At 41.1% G+C, this 19050-nt stretch overlaps 2 protein-coding genes across 4 annotated transcripts; one reads left to right on the forward strand and one right to left on the reverse strand.

Moving 5' to 3' along the window:
- Nucleotides 1–11789, forward strand: CACYBP (calcyclin binding protein). The gene is made up of 6 exons (XM_084797088.1): nucleotides 1–228; nucleotides 4570–4786; nucleotides 6977–7073; nucleotides 7507–7606; nucleotides 9753–9850; nucleotides 11441–11789. Exons 1-6 carry the CDS (start codon nucleotides 208–210, stop codon nucleotides 11595–11597), a joined length of 690 nt encoding a protein of 229 aa, XP_084653214.1. The 5' UTR covers nucleotides 1–207; the 3' UTR covers nucleotides 11598–11789.
- A 2746-nt stretch (nucleotides 11790–14535) lies between these two features.
- Nucleotides 14536–18744, reverse strand: MRPS14 (mitochondrial ribosomal protein S14). Of its 3 annotated transcripts, XM_084797106.1 has the most exons (4): nucleotides 18588–18675; nucleotides 17917–18111; nucleotides 16661–16819; nucleotides 14536–15156 (listed from the first exon to the last, which is right to left on the reverse strand). In XM_084797106.1, exons 2-4 carry the CDS (start codon nucleotides 18001–18003, stop codon nucleotides 14974–14976), a joined length of 429 nt encoding a protein of 142 aa, XP_084653232.1. In that variant the 5' UTR covers nucleotides 18004–18111; nucleotides 18588–18675; the 3' UTR covers nucleotides 14536–14973. The 3 variants fall into 3 exon arrangements, with proteins under 3 accessions (XP_084653232.1, XP_084653233.1, XP_084653234.1); XM_084797107.1 differs by lacking the exon at nucleotides 17917–18111 and having other exon boundaries at nucleotides 14746–15156; nucleotides 18588–18744; XM_084797108.1 differs by lacking the exon at nucleotides 18588–18675 and having other exon boundaries at nucleotides 14746–15156; nucleotides 17836–17955.
- Nucleotides 18745–19050: the final 306 nt, after the last annotated feature.

Here is a 19050-nt window from a genome sequence, read left to right on the forward strand (position 1 = left end):
GGGCGGGACTAGACTCGGCGGGGCGGAGCTGGGCGGAGCCTCGCGAAGGTTCCAGAGGCGTCGCGTGCGGAGGGCGGGCCGCCGAGTCGCGCCGGGTTCGTGTGTCTCGCTGCCGGCGCTGCGACGTTCGCGGGTGGCGTGTTCGGCTCTTCCTGTGTTCTCCTGTGCACCGCTGCAGCTCCCTCCTCAGGCCTGACCCGCCACACCATGGCTTCCACTCTGGAGGAGGTAGGGGTCGACCTCGACCCGGCGGCCCGTGCCTTTCCCCGGGCTCGTACCCGCAACCCCTGCCCCTGTCGCGGTCCCGCGGCCTCCGCGCCGCCACCTGCCTGGGCCCTGAGTGGCCCGGCCGGCCGCGGTCGCAAGGTCGGGGGTGTGTCGGGAGCCCAGTTTTTGGCGCGGTTAGTGGTCGGCTCGCGGGTGATTGCCCCCTGTCGTTTGCCTGAGGTCCTCTCGGCTCCCGGTTCAGGAACCTTCGTTAAATTAAACCTCATTGCAAAAGCTGTTAGCTCTGAGCCGGGGGCAGCTGGAAGGAATTCCTATGCCCGCACGACCACTCGTGATACACTGGGCACCGCATTCATTCCGTAGGGTGGTTACACATCCCCTGTTATTTCTGAACGCCTTGGGCAGTGCTTACGGTTTTGGTTTTTACTTAGCTCCAGAGCGGACCTGCAGGCCTTACACACTCTAGGGAAGAGCTCTACCATTGCGTTACATCCCCAGTCTTTGTGTAGAAAAGCATTCTTAAAAGTAATTGAAAATTTAGTTGGAGGTAATGGTCGGAAATTGCGTGGCGTCTATTTTTAGGTCTGTAAACAATAAACGTGGATGACTTGACTGTTTTAGATCCTCAAGTTTTACTCAGCTACAAAACAGGAATGATAATTTAATTTGCTCGTTTTCTGGCCTATATTGGTTTTAGGTGATTGATATATTGTGATTACAGAAGCGTTGGTTAGCTGTTAAGATTCGCTTTCCGGAAAATTTCTCCTCCCTTTGAAAAGACATCAGCTTTAAACGCAGAAAAACTGAGAAGTTATGTCAGAGTATTAGTCTGGGTATCTTGACACAAATAAGTGGTCTTGGCCACCACGTGCTCACATGGAGAGTCCGCAGTGGCCAACCGTTGTGCATACAGGTAGTAGTTCAGCGTTAACCCTGTCCAAAGGAAGGATCTTTCCTTAACTTTAGGTTTGAAGATAGGCATGTAGGGAGGGGCACGTTCTTCTTCTGAGATAAAATTCACCTTATACAATCACATTGTGTATAGTTCAATTTTCCTGTTGTGCAGCCATCGCTATTACCTAGTTGCAGAATATTTTCATCTCCTCAAGTAGAAATCCACTGAATAGGTGCTTCATCTAGCTGGACTGGTGCCTGGTTTCTCGTTCATCCGTGGTCCAGCAGTATACCCTTCCTTTTTAAGGTGGAGTAATATCCCATTGCAAGGACACAATGCATACTCATTTGTTGGCACATGGCTTGTTTCTCCAGCTGGTTGACTGAATCCTTGTAAACAAGTTTTGGTTTGTACGCATGTTTTTAGTCCATGTGCCTGATAATAAAAGGAAGCTACCATTTCCACAAAAATTGCACAGAAGGTCCTAGTTCTCCATATACTCACAAATGTGTTATTTTCTTGGGTGGTTTTGTTGTTCATATGATACCATTCAAGTGAATGTGTAGTACCACCTTCCTTTCTGTTTGTGTGTGTTCCTGGTGTCTTTTCAGGGGGTTTTGAGCATTTTGGGCAATCTGGGGGTGGGGTAGGTCTCACTAAGTAGCCTTGGCCTTTCTCTGCCTCCAGAGGGATAGAACTAAAGGCATACACTGCCAGGCCAGGCCAAGCACATTGGTTTGAAAGCCCCTATTGAATAACTAGGAAACAAATTCAAAGAGAATACATATTTACATACAGAAAACAAATGCATGCAAGAAGGAAGGAAGAAAAATTAGAAGAGAAAGTGGGTAGGGAGCTGCTCTATCTAGTCTCAGTCACCTTAAAGTTTGGATACAGAGCCTGCACTATCATTGGTTTCAGGGCTGATGAACACAAAAATGGAGCAATGCCTCTTCTGTAAATCACTTCAGTTGATATCTTACTAAAGAGTACTTAGAGCTAACACTGGCCATAGAGATGGTCTGGGAATTCTTCCATGAATCAGCTAGAAAAGGATTCCCATTTCAGTCAAAAGCAAAACCTCTTAGATTTGATATATTTTCTTTCACCTTTTTGTTAAGTAAATCTTTATTCTGGGAGTAAGTATTTGCTTTACTTTTAATATTTTTATTATGTTGACATTAGAATCCATTTAAATTTTGAAACCACTGTAAGACTTTGGATGAAAAAACCTTGATTCTATATTCAAAAGATGAGTGTGCAGTTTTGGATCTTAGGATCAATTTTTCTTGAGATTGTGAACAGGAGCTTCACTGTTGGTCTTTGTCTAAACTGTCTGTTATTAGTAAGTACAACAAATGAGATCATAACGGCCACAGAGTAATGAGCTATTATAAGATGAAGACTGACTAACTCCTTTTTACTACCTAATATCTAGCATTTAAAAGATTTTTTAAAAATAAATTACATCACTTCCTCCTTCCTCCAAACCCTATTTGAGCATTCTGCAGCTCTCTTGCTCTTCCTTACTCTCTCTCTTCCTCTTCTTCTTTTCATTAATTGATATATACGTGCTTAAGTCTATGTAATGTGTAGGTAAGTTTTCAGGACTGACCATATGGTAATGGCTAACAAATTGGTGTGCTCTTCCTTAGGGAAGATTCTCGTGCTCTCAGCCTTTTTTCTTTGCCTGTAGTTCCCTGTTGTAGGCTTGAGGCCTCCTGGGCGTTCCTTGTCTACCTTCTCGTGTCTGTTGTTCTTGCTTAGCTCAGGGTTAGGCAGTCATGCTGGTAAGGTGTTTTGAGTGGATGTAGCTCACAATCTCACAACAAATTCCTATGACCTCTGACTCTTAACAGTCTTAACCTCTCCCACATCCGAAAATGCTTGAGCCTTTACATACCTTAGGTTGAGGGAGCTACAGATCTATCCACTGGGACTGGACTCCAAACTCTGTTTTGATTGTGGTTTTCTATAATGGATCCTGAACAGTTGTGTAAATGGGGCATTTAAGAATGTTTAACATCGAGCCTTTTATTTAGTACTAAGGTATAAAGTAAGGTGGCTCTTTTTCAGGTCAGCTTACCAGTTACTCATAATTATGTCAGAGGACAGTTGGGGAAAATACTTAAGCCCATTGATTTGTGTTTGTGTGTATGTGTATATTTATACCTTATATAGCAAGTGTATGCAACTGTCCACGGAGGCCAGAAGAGGACATCAATACCTTGGAAGTAGAATTAGATTTGTGACCTGCCTGGTGTGGGTGCTGGGAACTAAACTTTCCACTGTCTGTTGAAAGAACTGCATGGGTCTTAATCACTGAGCCATCTCTCCAGCCCCAGCCCACTGATATTCTAGCATTGTCTTTTTGTTTTGTTTTTGTTTTTGAGACAGGGTTTTTCTGTGATACCCTTAGCTGCCCTGGACTTGATTTTGTAGACCAGGCTGGCCTCGAATTCACAGCAATCCTTCTGCCTCTGCCTCCTAAGAGTGCTGGGGTTAAAGGTGTGCGCCACCACAGCCTGCCTCTAGCATTGTCTTTAGTAGTGAAGTTCCACCTTATGTGTTTGTCTCTAGAAAGCAGAGGGCTTACCTGGTGTATTGTCATGACAAGAGAACAACAGTTCTGCAAAGACCAGTTTCTAAGAGTGTATTCATGGGGTTAGACATCTAGGTTTCCTTTCTGTGGTCTCAGTTTCTACTAAAAGATCAATCCAACTGCTTTTTTCTTAGAAGCAGAGTATCTGCACATTTATTTACCATGGCACATGTGGAAATCAGAAGATCTTGAAGGTATTGACTCTCCTTTCACTTAGATCCTGGGAATTTGACTCGGCCATCAGGATTGGCAGTGAGCACCTTTATCCATTGAACCATCTTGCTGACTTTTTAAAAATCTTCTTTTTGTCTTAAAAATTCAAATTCTGAGATAGGAGAATCAATGAGAACTAAGAAAGTGTAGCCTTCAGTTACCTCAGTAACAGCCCTAGCACTTCCCAGTCAGATGGATTCTTATCTCTTTTACTATAATATTTAAATTTTCTAGCATGTGATGCCTAGACTTGGTGTTATAAGGACATCTATGAACAATTTTTTTCTATTTTTGTACTTTTAAATCCGCCAAGATTCCTTTTCAGTGTTCTAGCACAAAGGTAGGTAACAGCCTACCACACTGGAAAATATAGGCTTGATTGCTATTGATTTAAGATTGTTTTTCTTTAATAAAAAGGAAGTTTGAGTTAAAATATAGGCTTGATTGCTATTGATTTAAGATTGTTTTTCTTTAATAAAAAGGAAGTTTGAGTTATTTACAGTTTAATGAACAAGAAGAAATAATTAATTTTGCAATTCTTAAATTACAATGAATTTTAGTTTTTAGTTCTTCAGTAAGTTAAATTGGGCAGCAGGTCTTATTTATCCTGTTTACCTCTATTTTAACACAGTTGCAGAAAGACCTAGAAGAGGTCAAAGTACTGCTGGAAAAATCCACTAGGAAAAGAGTACGTGATACTCTCACAAGTGAAAAATCCAAGATTGAGACAGAAATGAAGAACAAGATGCAACAGAAGTCACAGAAGAAACCAGAACTTGACAATGAAAAGCCAGCTGCTATGGTTGCTCCTCTTACAACAGGATATACTGTGAAAATCAGTAATTATGGTATGACCCGTTTCACTGTATCTAGTGTTCTGCCAAACAGAAATGACTACATAAGTGTGTGTGTGTGTGTGTGTGTGTAGTTTATGACTTTTTAAAAATATTAACATTTGGTTTTTACTGTTTCATTATATATGAAAACAGCATTAGATAAGTATACTAGGAGGCCAAATTAACATATTTATGATGAAGAATTAGGATCTGTCTGTCTGTCTGCCCATCTATCTATCTATCTATCTGTATTTATGATGAAGAATTAGGATCTGTCTGTCTGTCTGCCCATCTATCTATCTATCTGGGCTTTGCTTTTTGTGTGAGACTCTTGGCTTGTAGTCCATTTTGTCCTTGAACTCTCAGACCCACCTGCCTCGTGTGCCACAGGCTCACTCTGCTTTTCCAGACATCTTACTGTGTTGTTCAGACTGGTTTTAGAAGTCAGCTTGGGCTCAAGAGGTGCTCCCACTTATGCCTCTCAGGAGGCAGGGAGCCTAGCTGTGCACCACCATGCTGTGCTTAGGGATTGGAATCTTAAACTTACATTCGACTTCATCTTGAAAGGGCTGGAGTTACACCTTATTTATTTTATTTTTATTATTTTTAGAATACTTAGAAAAGTAGAAACAGTTATTGAATTAGACAGTATTTATGTTTAGCTTTTCAGCTTAATGGAGAATTGGTAATTTCCCAGAGATAGCGTCTGAATATGTAGCCCAAGCTGGCTTTGAACCCCCTGTGTAACTGATGATGGCTTTGAATTCCTGCTTCTCCTGATTGCATTTCACAGTGCTAGGATTGTGTGTGTCACCATGCCACGATCTGTCAAGTTTTAGGTGGAGGACAAAATTATTTAACAAACAGATAAATAAGTATTTGCTGGGCATAGTGGCACATGCCTGTAATCTTAGCTGCTTAGGTGGCTATGGTAGGAAAATGGCAATTTTGAGGCCAGTTTTTTGGCAGTTTAGATCCTTTCTTAGAATAGAAAAATAAGTGCTGGAATGAAACTCAGTAGTAGAGGGCTTCCTGGTATTCACAAGGCTAAGGGTTCCAACTCTAATAGGAATACTTTTTTTGGAGAAAGATGAAACACATTTAATAATTGTAGTTTTATTCTAACAAATAACATTTCAGGCCTTAGATTTAAAAACTGAATTTGAGTCTACATTCTCCCACTTGTTGGATGCTTAGTCTCAACAATAGTACTGTTTTTAGAAGTACTGTTTGACCTGGGCAGTGGTAGAGCATGCCTTTAATCCCAGCACTTGGGAGGCAGAGGCAGGTGGATCTCTGTGACTTTGAGGCTAGCCTGGTCTACAGAGTGAGTCCAGGACAGCCAAGGATACACAGAGAAATCCTGTCTCAACAACAATAACAACCCAAAAAAACAAACAAAAAAATGATGCCTGGAGAGATGGCTCAGTGGATAAAAGCACTGTCTGCCCTTCCAGAGGTCCTGAGTTCAATTCCCAGCAATCACATGGTGGCTCACAACCATCAACACTGGAATCTGATGCCCTCTTCTGGCCTGCAGGCACACATGCAGATAGAGTGCTCATACATAAAATAAAGCAATGAAAAATTTAAAAAATAGAAGTACTGTTTGAGACCATAGCTTCTCCATCTTGCAGATTTTTTTTTAAATGATTCCTTTTTGTTTCTTATGCACATTGGTGTTTTGTGTTTCCGGGGGGGGGGGGGGAACGGGACACCGGGGGGAATCCTTTGGAACTGGAATTACAATTGTGAGCTTCTGTGCGGGTGCTGGGAGTTAAGCCAGGGTCTTCTAGAAGAGCAGCCAGTGATCTTAACCTCTGAGCCATCACTCCAGCCCCCTATCTTGAGAATTTTTTAACTTTTAGTTTTTTGTTTTTCCCCATGTCTCTGTTACTGGATTTTCATTTTCTGGAGTTTTATTTTCCAAATTTTATTTATGTGTATGCATGTTTTATTTGCATGTATGTCTGTACTGCCTGAGTCCAGAAGAAGGTATCTGATATCCTGGTATTAGAGTTATAGTTGCTTATGAGCTGCTGTGTTGGTTCTAGACTTTGAACTCTGCTTCTCTGGGAGAACAGCCAGTGTTCTTAACTGTTAGGCAATTTTTCAGGGCCTCTATGTGGTTTTTATAAGTCATATATTCTTGCTCTATAGACAGTTTCAGATACTACTGTTCCATCTTGTTTGTTTTGCCAGGATGGGATCAGTCAGATAAGTTTGTGAAAATCTACATTACCTTAACTGGAGTTCATCAAGTTCCCACTGAGAATGTACAGGTGCACTTCACAGAGAGGTGAGTTCTTGTTACGGGAAGTACAGTGCTCATTGCCTTATCATGGGGCTCTTGTCTTCTGTATGGCTTCCAAACGTGCTTAAATTTAGACTTAACTATACTCTAACTTTTAAAGAAGTGGGACGATCGAGTCTACACACTAGCCCAGCTAGCTGTTCTCAATCTGGGGATTGAAGGATCCTTTCACAGGAGTCACATGTCAGATATTTACATTATAATTTATAACAGTAGCAAAACGACAGTTATGAAGTAACAACAAAATAATGTTACGGTTGTGGTCAGCACAGCATGAGGAGCTGTAGTAAAAGGTTCCAGCACATTAGGAGGCTGAGAGCTGCTGTGCTAGACTAAAGCCGGTTATTTACTGTTTCAAGAGCTGTGCAATGCCTGTGTTAAAGAACCGAAAGATAATTCAGCCACTGTTGGGTTGTAGGTCATTTGATCTTTTGGTAAAAAATCTCAACGGCAAGAATTACTCCATGATTGTGAACAATCTTTTGAAACCCATCTCTGTGGAAAGCAGTTCAAAAAAAGTGAGTATCTTTTTTTTTTGTCAAAATATTATAAAAACCTTATTAAATTGAATCTGGCTAATTTAGGCTGGAGAAGAACTAAAAATTTTCTGCTGTATCTATCTGTTACTGGTAGTGTGTAGTCTCCTGACTGATGTGTAAGTAGTCTGTTACTGGAGCAGCTATTCTTAAGTACTTCTGGTGTCTACTTCTGCACTACAGTGGCAGAGTAGATCATTTAGCCCATGAAATGTAAAATTAATAATTTACTGTTTGGTCCTTTGAAGAAAGTTTGCCAATTCATTGTAGAGTATTATTCTAAGAAATGTTTTTAAGAGATCACTGTGAGTTTAAGAACAGCAAAGGCTACAGCAAAGAAACCCTGTCTTGAAAAACAAAACAAAAAAATAAAAAAATAAAAAGTGAGTTTTAATGCCAGTGTTATCACTTAGTAGTGTGACCCCTGGCATTTCTTTGCCTCATTTTCCCCATTTGCACAGTAATTATTAAAATGGTATAAAGACAGATAGGAAACACTAACATTAATAGTTTTAATAGTATTAGGTGCATTTTATATAAATTGTGATACATGCAAGGATCTCTTTAAGTACTTAGCTTAGTTGTTGAAGTTGTAAAAATACATTAAAAAAAAAAACCTAAAAACTGTTGCTCATACTTTTTACAAACTCTAGTCTTTTCCAGTTTAAGTGATGTTTAGTATATTAGATATATAGACATGTAATTCTTCCTGTTAGGTATTTGCCTAAAAGTAGTAATAAAAGCCAGATAACTTCGTTTGTTACTCTGAGTTGAAGGACTAATCAAGGCATCTAGGAGTTAGATAGTTCATTGGTGAAAGTGTTCCCCTTCCTTGCTCTCCCTGCAGACATGTTCCCCTCTATTTTTCCTTAAACCACTGAGATTAGCCAGTCCTTTCAACACACCATGTCTGTTTCCCCTCGCTTTTCTTCTCGCTCTCTACAGTGCCCTTCTTTCAAGTCTTAGGTTTTAATTGGATCACATTTATCACAGAGATGCCCTTCTAATGAAGTTCTCCCCGTACTTCCCATTAACAGCTTCTTTTAGAGTGTGTGTGTGGGCACACGGGCCACACATGTACACACTCCATGGTGATAAGAAGGTGGCCTCCTGTCAGCCCTTGCCTTCTACCTTGCTGGGACAGGCTCTTGCTGGTTCACTAGCAGCAGGCTAGCTAGCCCACAACCTTCTTGGGATTCTCCTGTCCCCTCGCCACAGGACTGCTGTGACTACAGTTGTGTGTGACCGTGTCTAGCTTTTTACTTGGGTTCTAGACATCTGCATGACATGCTATTCTAGCCAAGTTTCTATTGCTGCGATAAAACACCAAGACTAAATAACATATCCAGATCATAGTCCATCATGAAGGGAGCTCAAGGTAGGAACCGAAGTCAAGGCGTAAACATACTGGCTTGTTCTGTGGAGCTTGCCCACCTCACCCTTGCATTCTCACTCTCTCACCTCCCCAAGTGCTGGGATTAGAGGCGTGCACCACCTCGACCGGCTTCTGTCGTCTTATGCAACCCAAGACCCACATACTACCCTTAGTAGACTGGGCCCTCCCTGCCAACGGTTAATCAAGAAAATTTCCTCTGAACTTGCCACAGGCAGTCTTGACGGTTCCTCTTCCCAGGTACTCTAGGTTATGTCAAATTGACAAGAACAAACCAGCAAAACCAATCAAGACACATGCACTTGGGCTTTACCTACTGAACTGCAAGGTAGGTTCAGTGGAAAGGTCTTACGGTCTCAGGTAGCCCAGCCTTACTCCATCCCACTAAGTAGCTAAAGATGGCCTTGAACTCTTGATAATCCTACGATCTCTCAAGTGCTGAGGTTACAGGTGTGTGCCACAATGCCCTGTGTATGTGATAGTAGGCATCAACCATGGGCTTTACAAATTCAAGCACTCTGCTGAGCTGTATCTCCAACCCTATCTTTGGGACTTGATGGCATTATCATTGAAAGTATTCAGGTTTTTCTTGTTTTAGTCTAGCCAATTCATAAAAGGATTGCCAGCACCAAGAATGCATATTAATGTACTAGCCACTTGATTGTGTAAATTACTATTTTCTAAATATTCATGCTTATTTTTGTTTCAAACTCCATCTGTCTCCTTTTCATCCAGGTCAAGGCTGATACAGTTATTATCTTATGTAAAAAGAAAGCAGAAAACACACGATGGGACTACTTAACTCAGGTGGAAAAGGAATGCAAAGAGAAAGAGTGAGTCTACTTCCCTTTAATTTTTACTCTTTTCAGCTGAGGTTACGGTTTCACTTTTATGGATAACAACAGCTTTATAGACAGTTTCCTGAGGTCTTGGGCCAACCTCTTGGAGACAGGGTCTCTCTATTAGGTAGTTCTGGCTGTCCTAGAACTTACCAGACTAGCTTTGAACTCATGTTCTCTGCCTCCTGAGTGCTGATATTAAAGGCCAGCACTGCTATGCCCGGCCTGTTAAAGCCTATTTGAAGAAGGCAAGGACCAGTTTAAGACAGTTACTATAGAGCTTGTTCTTTGGCATTGTTTTTATCCCTGGGCATATTGGTGCATAGGCCTGTTCTCAAATAAATCTGCTCTAGGAATTCTTGAAGAGCTCAGCTTATCCAAATAAGTTGATTCCTTAGATGTCTCTGGGGTATAGTTGGTTTCACACTCATTGGTTTTGTTGACAGGAAGTTTTTTTGAGGGGTGGGGTGGGGGTGTGAGACAGGTTTTCTCTGTGTAGCCTTGGCTGTCGTGGACTTGCTTTGTAAAGACCAGGTTGTCCTTGAACTCACTGAGGCCCACCTGCCTCTTTCTCCCAGAGTGCAGGGATTAGAGGTGTGCACCACTACACTCAGCTGTGTGTGTGTGTGTGTCCGTCCCCTGCTGTGTATTTCAAACTCTGTGTCTCCCAACTAGTGAGATTATATGTATTTACTATCATATTCAGTTTTACTTTTACCCTCAATTAAAAAATCTTACCAGATGACTTCCATTGTGGATCAGTTCTAAGTTTGCTCCTGTAGTTGGTAGTACCCTCTACTGAGTCACTTACTCATTTTTGCCATTTCTCCCCTGGTAGCCAGCATGCATTTGGGAAGTAGTAGGCTAGAGTTAGACACATGTGACTACTTGAGGCTTAATTTAAGCCTGAGTTTAAATAATGAGACTTATAAAAATAAATGTAAAGTTGATTGGCTCTGTTTAGACATTGGTTGAACTCAAATTACTTACCACTTTAATTAAAGACTATAACCTTACACAGATCCATGATTCCCAAGTTTAGTGATTCTTTTTTTCTAACTAAAATTTATTAGTTTCATTATTCATACCATAATGCATGCTTGTAGGGGTTTGTAGGTTTTGAAATGTGAAGAAATGTGCTTTTAAAACTCAAATTAGGCCAGGCATGGTGGCGCATGTCTTTAATCCCAGCACTCCGGAGGTAGAGGCAGGTGGATCACTGTGAGTTTCAGGACAGCCTGGTCTACACAGCAAGTCCAGGACAGCCAAGGCTAAAACAGAAACCCTGTCTAGAAAAACCAAAACAACAACAAAAACCCCACAAGTTAGAAAGGTAATTACTCACATTTGCCTTTTACTCTTGAAATCTCACTGCCTTGTGGTCAGTCCTTGCCATTTGGTGTTCTTCCTTTGTCTGCCATGTTCATGTGGGTGTGCAGTTTTCTCAGGATGAACCTAGGCATGCTGTTTGGCTGTATACTTTAGTGTCCCTTCTTTCTAGTCTTAAACTTCCCACCAGTTAAAAATGTAAGCATGTTTTCCATGCCTCAGTTTTTCCATTGTAGCCTGTTTTCTTTTTCACAGAAAGCCTTCCTATGACACTGAAGCAGATCCTAGTGAGGGATTAATGAATGTTCTTAAAAAAATCTATGAAGATGGAGATGATGACATGAAGCGAACCATTAATAAAGCATGGGTAGAATCCAGAGAGAAGCAAGCCAGAGAAGACACAGAATTTTGAGACTTTTAAGTCCTTAGGGGAACTGTGATGTTGAACACACATGTTTCCATTAAGGGAATGTTGTTGAACTGCACATAAAATTTGACAGATAACTATTTACACAGCCTTCTAAGTATAGACCACAAATTCTTCATTTCTTACTGGAGGATTTGATTTAAATAAATAATGCTTATTAAACTTTTTCCTTCATTAGCACCCTGGTCATTTTGTTTAAGAAAGGGTTATATGACATTCTTTCTGAAATGTAAAAAAGAAATCTTACATAATGAAAATGTTACATCACATATTTTTGTTCTGGCTGGGAGATAGAAAACAAGTATTTCCCTATATACAACTGACATTAGCTCACAGTAATGTAAAAATAAAACCAAAGTTTTTGCATAAACTTCAAATTTGTACACAAACTTGCAAGTTACTATAGAGCTGTTGTCCATTATTACCAGCTTGAGTAGTGTGTGTGCCATATATTACCATGTACTACTAATGGACTTAAGTATATTTATGAATATAAATTTAGACAAAATACAAATGACAAAAATAGACATCTTGTGTTGGTAAGGACTGCATTGGATCAGATGGCTTTTAAAAAATAACCATGATGTGAAAACTTGAAGATCCATCTATTCCTTTGTTCAATAAAGTTGGAGTTTTACTTAAAAGATCAGTTTTGCTATCTGTTTTGAAGTGTATTCAAAGTTAGGTTTTGTTACTGCATTTGCTGCACTAAGAAGCTGGAGTGATACCAACAAAAAGAGCAATTAGATGCCAGAAGAAAAAGCCAGCAGATCAGTACAACTATAATTAAGAATTAGGTAAAAGGGCTGGAAAAATGGCTCAGAGGTTAAGAGCACTGGCTGTTATTCAAAGGTCTTGAGTTTAGTTCCCAACAGCCACATGGTGGCTCACAGCCATCTGTAATGAGATCTGGTGTCCTCTTCTGGTGTGCAGGTGTACATGCAGGAACAACAAACACATAAACAGAATACATGGCCGGAAGTATAATGCCTCTAGACTGTACTATTGAAACACGAAATAGACTGGTGAAGCAGATTGCATATTATAAGATTTAGAATAGAAAATGATATTTGGTAGGGGAAAGTGAATTGTTAATGATATCAATATAACAAAATAGCCATATTCTCAACATTTACAGCATCAAGGATCTAAGTGTAAAAAAGGTATATAAGTACTAGAAGACACGGAATTCTATTATAACCCAAGAATGAGAGGAAAGTTGTAATTTAAAATGTAAAAGGAAAATACGTGGCAAAAACACACACCAAAACTCATGGCATAATGGGAGATTTCTGCTAATTATAAATCATTTATAGAAAAAAAAAGCTGGGGGAGATGACATTTTCTTCAGTGGTGTAGCCACTGGTAAATTCTGCATGCCTCCAGTAAGTAATCCTAATAAGTATGATTAACCCTGTTCTAGAAAGTACTAAGAAAAACCATACCACCCTAATTTACAATGGGAAAATTGCACTTGATTTTTGATTTTATGTAAGTATAAATATTTAATTTCATGAGTAGGTTATGAAAAATAAATGGATAGCACAAAAAAATGGAATGTATACAAAGAACAAATGTTAATAGGACTTTTTATGATGGTACATCATAGTAGAAATGGATAATGTTAACATTAGAACCACTGAAAAAGAACTAATATTCAAAACAAAAACAAAACCTAACTCGAGTCCATTTCTGCTCTATTATTTATAGAAATAATAGAAACTTTTCTCACCACTTTGGAGGCTTGCTTTGGCAGAGGGTGCAAAGGGGATGAAAGTCTTCCAGCCCCTTGATCTCATTTATGAAGGTGAAGGCCCCACCACTTCATACCATGGACTGGGCATTAAAGTTCAATACGCATTTGGGGGAAACAACTATTTAAGCAACAGTATGCATACTGAGTTTAGTACAAGTTTTTCTCAAGTATCTTTAGAATATTATCATTTGTCCATTTTCTGGATTCTGTACCACAATTAGTAGTAATAGCAATATACTGCAATTTTGGTATATTGTGAAGAAGTTGGTGACAATGAGTTTTGTTTTTTAATATTTTAAATTTTCTGTGCCTTGGTGTAGGGGTGTCAGATCTTGGAGTTACAGACAGTTGTGAGCTGCCATGTGCTCACAATTAAACCTGGGTCCTTTGGAAGAGCAGGCAGTGCTCTTAACCACTGAGCTATCTCCAGCCCTGAGTTGGTTTTCTTTTAAAGATTATTTTTAATTAATTGCACATAAGTGGATATGTACATGTCATTGTGGTTGTCAGAGGTGTTTGGATTTCCCAGGGAGCTGAATTACGTCGTTATGAGCTGTCCAATAAGGGTGCTAAGAACTGAACTCTGGTCCCTTGGAAGAGCAGCAAGCACTCTGCTGAGCCAGCCCGCAGGAGTTAAGATTTTTATGTAAGATAAATATAGACTATATTGGTACCACTCTTTTTTACTTAATAAAAACACATTTCTAGGGTTGGAGAGATAGCTCAGCATGTAACACTCTCAAAGAACCGCAGCTCAGTTCCCCATATTAATCCCAGGTGGCTCTCTAGCTCTAGTGGTACCTGACACCTGGCCTCCCAAAGCACTTGCCCCCACCCCCACACATGCACATAAACAGCAAAGAATAAATCTTGAAACAAAATTTATAAGCAACGACAATTTAGGAGCTATGAGTTACCCTAGTGTATCCTGTAGTCTCTAAGCATCATTTCCTACTATAAGAGCCAGTGTACCCTAAGGACAGGTGTCTGCATCAGGACCTATGAGCTAAATGGACCCTTAGGCCAGTAAACAAGGACAGTAAGTAACCTCACAGGATCCAGATGCCAAGGGGCTTCAGCTGGTAATAGGACAATGAGTAAGAAGGAGCAGAGTGGCCTGAAGCCCCAAATATATACAAACTTCAAAGTTCACAGGAAGGAAGAATGATTGGTTTCCATTTTTATTGTTAGTATACCAACCTGTTTACTCTAGAAATTTATTACACATTTATCTCAAAGAGACAAAGGAAGCTAGCCCAGGAGTATCACATCATAGGAAAGCAACCTGTCAGCTAGACGGGATGTCTAAGTCTTTTGTGAAGTGACTCTTTAAAAAATATACTTTGCTACTAAGCATCAAACTTGAAGGAAAAACCATAATTTAACAAATTATTTTTATTCCATTCATACCATGTGTGGGAGTAATATGTCTACTGTAAAGTTAAAAGGCAATTCAATGACAGAGAAATAACCACATTTAAAATCTAAAAGTAATTTAACTCAGAGTCAGGTAGACTAAACATACTACACCAAAACCAGGGTTTGGTCTTTTAATAAAGTCTCTTGACAGGATTGGCCTCCTGGACAGCAGGTTCTGAAACTGATTTACCATATTGCTCGCTGGACTCCAGAAAGTAGCCCATGGTCAGCCAAATGGCGGAAGACAATGCGACTAAGCCTCCAACGACGCTTAACACCACGTGGGCGGGATGTCATAATGCACCGGTTTCTGATTCTAACAGGACAGCTATCCCGTGGAAGGGCAGCAATTTCTTCACTAGCCATATCCTAGGGGAAATAGCAGATCATAATAATGCCTAAAGGAAAGGAAGAACAGGCTACAATCTTAGCCAAAGAACACTGGATATGGTAGTAAGCCTTAACCTTTGAGTAGAAATAAAACAAATGTTTCATTTTTTTCCCCAATAAACTATAATGACAAAGTTCAGTATATTTTTACAAACAACAGATACTGTGTAACCAACACTGAATTATAAAGTAAAATCAGCACCCAAAGCTTTAGCTGTGCCTCCCTTCTAAGGGCACTGGCTAACAGCTAACATTCACTAACACCATAAGTTAACATTTTTCTTGTTGTAAACTGTATGTCATATGCCCATATATTTTCTCTCTCATCATTTGTTTGGCTTTTTATTCTACCTATACTGTTTCAAGTATCACTAATATGCTGTCTCCATGGTTAACTGACAAAAATTTGTATATATTTAATAATTATATACTGGCACATAGTATCATTCCTCTCTTAGCAAATTCAAGTAAATACAGTACTATGACTATTACGCTATATTTTTAGCACAGTACTTCTTCACCTTATAACCCCAAGTGTGTGCCTACTGACCAATTGTGCTTGACCCCTACAGACTCCCATCTCTTGGCAGCCACCATTCTGTTTCCATGGTCAACCAAGTTGCCCAAAGCTCTCTTCTTCTATTTAGTGGAAGAAATGTAAGACCCCACATTGTGGTAAAAGGCACAACAGAGTGGCCCCGGGTAATTAGTTTTCTGCTCATTTAGCTTAAACCAGATGAGACTTAAAAGGATGTCTATCAGCCAAGCAGTGGTGATGCACACCTTTAATCCTAGCACTCGAGAAGCAGAGACAGATTTATCTCTGAGTGTGAGGTCTATAGATCGAATTCCAGGACAGCCAGAGCTACACAGAGAAACCCTGTCTTCGGGGGGGAAAATCATTCTGCCAACTTGTATACATGTTTGTTTTTTTATATGAACTTTCAGCAAGGTAGGTAGCCTTGAGTTTAACTTATAATTTCCTACAAGCCTCTTTAGTACCACTTAAGTGTAAAACCTTGTGCCTCAGGTGCCAAACAGCTGTGACACCCTTTTATTTAGCCAGTACATAACAAGAAAGGCTAAATGCCCCTCCTAACTATGGAGGGCACAGGAGTTCAGGAGGGCAGGTCCTGTGCCAGGACCACAGGTCATGTTTGGCACATAGCTCATGCATCAGCAACCCCTCCAAATGTCTTGAGGGTTCCAAGACCAGGATGAAGCTGAGGAGACCTTAGATCAAAATATTTCTGGTTTCTATGTGGTCACCACTCACTAGTCTGTCTAGGGACTGCAGGAATGAGTGAACAGTTGTCCTTTATCCTAAACTTACCAAAGTCAAATATACAGCTGTTTAGGTTGATTTGAGTATCTCATCTCATTCTCCAGAAATTATAGCAATACAAAGTTACAATGAAACAGCGTCAAGAAAAATCTGAAGTCAGTTAATTTTGTGGGGAAAAAAAGGGACTAAACTGGCTACCTGAAGGTCTTTTGGCAAAATGGTATTTTTTCTGAGTGAGTTGATCCGAAGCCTCTCATCTGCATATTCATAAGCCATTTTTCGTCGCTTCACATCCCGCAACATTTTCCAGTCTACATAGTAGCCTCGGACTTGACCTGCCGCTGATGGAGGGACCGCCTAGAAAACAGAAGCAAGGACCGTGGGTGCTGCGTGTGTTTTTCCAATCTTATAAACCACCTTCAGTCACTACTTATGACTTTCAGCAATGAAAGATTTAGTTACATTTATTTGGCGTGTATGCATGAATATGTGTGCTTGTGTATATGGATGGGCATGTGTGTATGGAGGTGAGACGGTAACATTAGTGAATCAGTTTTCTCCTCCACCACGTGGGTCCTTAGGACCGAACCAGACAGGCTTGGTGGCAAGTACTGCCCATTGAGCTATTTTACCAGCTCAATATTTAATATATTAAAAAAGTATTACATTTATTTATTTGTGTGTGCATACAACTCTTGTGGAAACCAATGGCAATCTGCAGGAGTGCTCCTTTTTTCTTAAACCACTGTCACCTGCTCCCACACCCTCATGTTCTGATGACTTCAATGTCCCCTAGTTGTAAAACAAGAAGCCGTGTGAAGAGAACAGCCAAGTTCCCACTCCCACACCCACCCGCTCAGGAGCGTTTGGATACACGCTACAGCACCGTCAGCTTATTTGTCATCTCTGTCCGTTACAGTGGCCATGGATACGGCTAGTAGGCACTGGCAGAGTAAGCAGGACAACTGGGGACATAATTCTTGATACTAACGCACCTAAAATTTCAAATATCAACCAACTTTGGTTTTGGTACAACTGCAAAAATTAGCATCCCAACTGCGATATGTTTTATGTGTAAAGATACAAGCATGACTTTGAAAACCTGCTTTCAACAGAAGACTGTAAAATGTTTCATGAAGCATTCTAATCTTGACTTGTTAGAATACATTTATTCCCGGGCTAAAAATACCTATCAAAATTACCTGCACCTGCTTTTTAACTTCAATGTAAATAGTAGAAGAGTTATAAATCACAGTTGTGGTTTGCCTTGCATTTTTATTGGACAAAACCGTCAGATGTGACCTAACCACATTCCTAAAATCTAATTTCTTTTTTTTAAAATTTATTATTTATACAGTGATCCACATATACACCTGTGGGCCAGAAGAAGGCATCAGGTTACATTATAGATGGTTGTGAGCCACCATGTGGTTGCTGGGAATTGAACTCAGGACCTTTGGAAGAGCAGGCAGAACTCTTAACCTCTGAGCCATCTCTCCAGCCCCCCTAAAATCGAATTTCTTAACAAGAGCCTGTATCATCTCCGGCTTGCAAAAAGGCAGAGCTCGGGCGAGTCTTCCTGTCCTCTATCAGCACTGTTCCCGACTCTAGTGGCTCTTTCTCTCCAATATACCGTTGTGATGTTGCTTCTGTCACAGAAAAGAAAAAAAACCCAGGTCACCCTCTGACTCCTTCCCCAGAAAAGCTCTACAAGGCTTCTCCAGCTTCCCTTGCTACTCTTGCCAGCTTCTGTCCGCATACAACACTGCGACTCCTCAACTCTGCGGCCAGTTCTCCTGCCCTTCCTCTAGCCCTTCAGTTTTCACGGAATGGCCGCTCCCTACGCGGAATTCTGTCACCGCCGGCTTCCAATCCCTCAGCCCCGTTTTCTTCTCCATTTACGCGCAGTTCCTTATAAACCGGAGTCAACCTCGCAGCTTTCCAATCACAACCCACACCTGACCGCCACCTCCTCGCTCGCCGCCCGGGCCTCTCCTAACCTAGCCGGATGGAAGGAGCCCTGGGATTGGTCCCTGCGCGTTACAGGTGAAGGGGTTACGGGGGACCCACAGGATTCGGAATTCAGGGGTGAGGGGGGGGCCGGCGAGAAAGGCGAGGGCCTGACCTGCCGGAAGGTCCGCAGCAGCGAGCCCAGGACGGACGCCGCCATGTTGCCTGCCTAGCCACCCAACCACCGCCGCGTTACGACACCGGAAACCGATTGCGTGTGGGGCGGGGCAGGTGCCTCAGAGGGCGGGCCCGGGGCAGGACTTGGCCTATAAGGCGGACAGGCTAGATTTAAGCTCTCGCGGTATTTCACAGACCTTGGGGTGCTCTACAAGAGCCTGGGGTTCCTTTGTCGCGGCCCCGCCCACCCTGTTCCTGTAGTCTCCGCGTTGACGCCACCTGGCGTCCGTCACTCATCCTGCAGAATTGTCACCTGTATGTCACATTTCTGCTGTAATGATGGTGGAGATGGTGATGGTAGTGGCTCTGTTAGTTCGTTAGTTTCTGTTTGCTTGTCTAGAGTTTTAATATACATTAAATCTGTATTAAGGTTATATATGTTTTAATTTTTGTCATTGAAT

This window comes from Acomys minous (genome assembly GCF_964271855.1).
Source record: "Acomys minous genome assembly, chromosome: 1".
In the NCBI taxonomy this organism is placed as follows: domain Eukaryota; kingdom Metazoa; phylum Chordata; class Mammalia; order Rodentia; family Muridae; genus Acomys; species Acomys minous.

Excerpts from the sequence above, each read along its gene's own strand:
- MRPS14 (XM_084797106.1), bottom strand. The coding sequence starts at position 18,003 with ATGATACAGGCTCTTGTTAAGAAATTCGATTTTAGGGGGGCTGGAGAG. Across the intron at positions 16,820-17,916 it reads TTCTGCCTGCTCTTCCAAAG|GCGGTCCCTCCATCAGCGGC; the intron begins GTCCTGAGTTCA and ends TCTGTTTTCTAG. Across the intron at positions 15,157-16,660 it reads TTTTGCCAAAAGACCTTCAG|GATATGGCTAGTGAAGAAAT; the intron begins GTAGCCAGTTTA and ends TATTTCCCCTAG.
- CACYBP (XM_084797088.1), top strand. The coding sequence starts at position 208 with ATGGCTTCCACTCTGGAGGAG. Across the intron at positions 4,787-6,976 it reads TGTGAAAATCAGTAATTATG|GATGGGATCAGTCAGATAAG; the intron begins GTATGACCCGTT and ends TTGTTTTGCCAG. Across the intron at positions 7,074-7,506 it reads CAGGTGCACTTCACAGAGAG|GTCATTTGATCTTTTGGTAA; the intron begins GTGAGTTCTTGT and ends GTTGGGTTGTAG.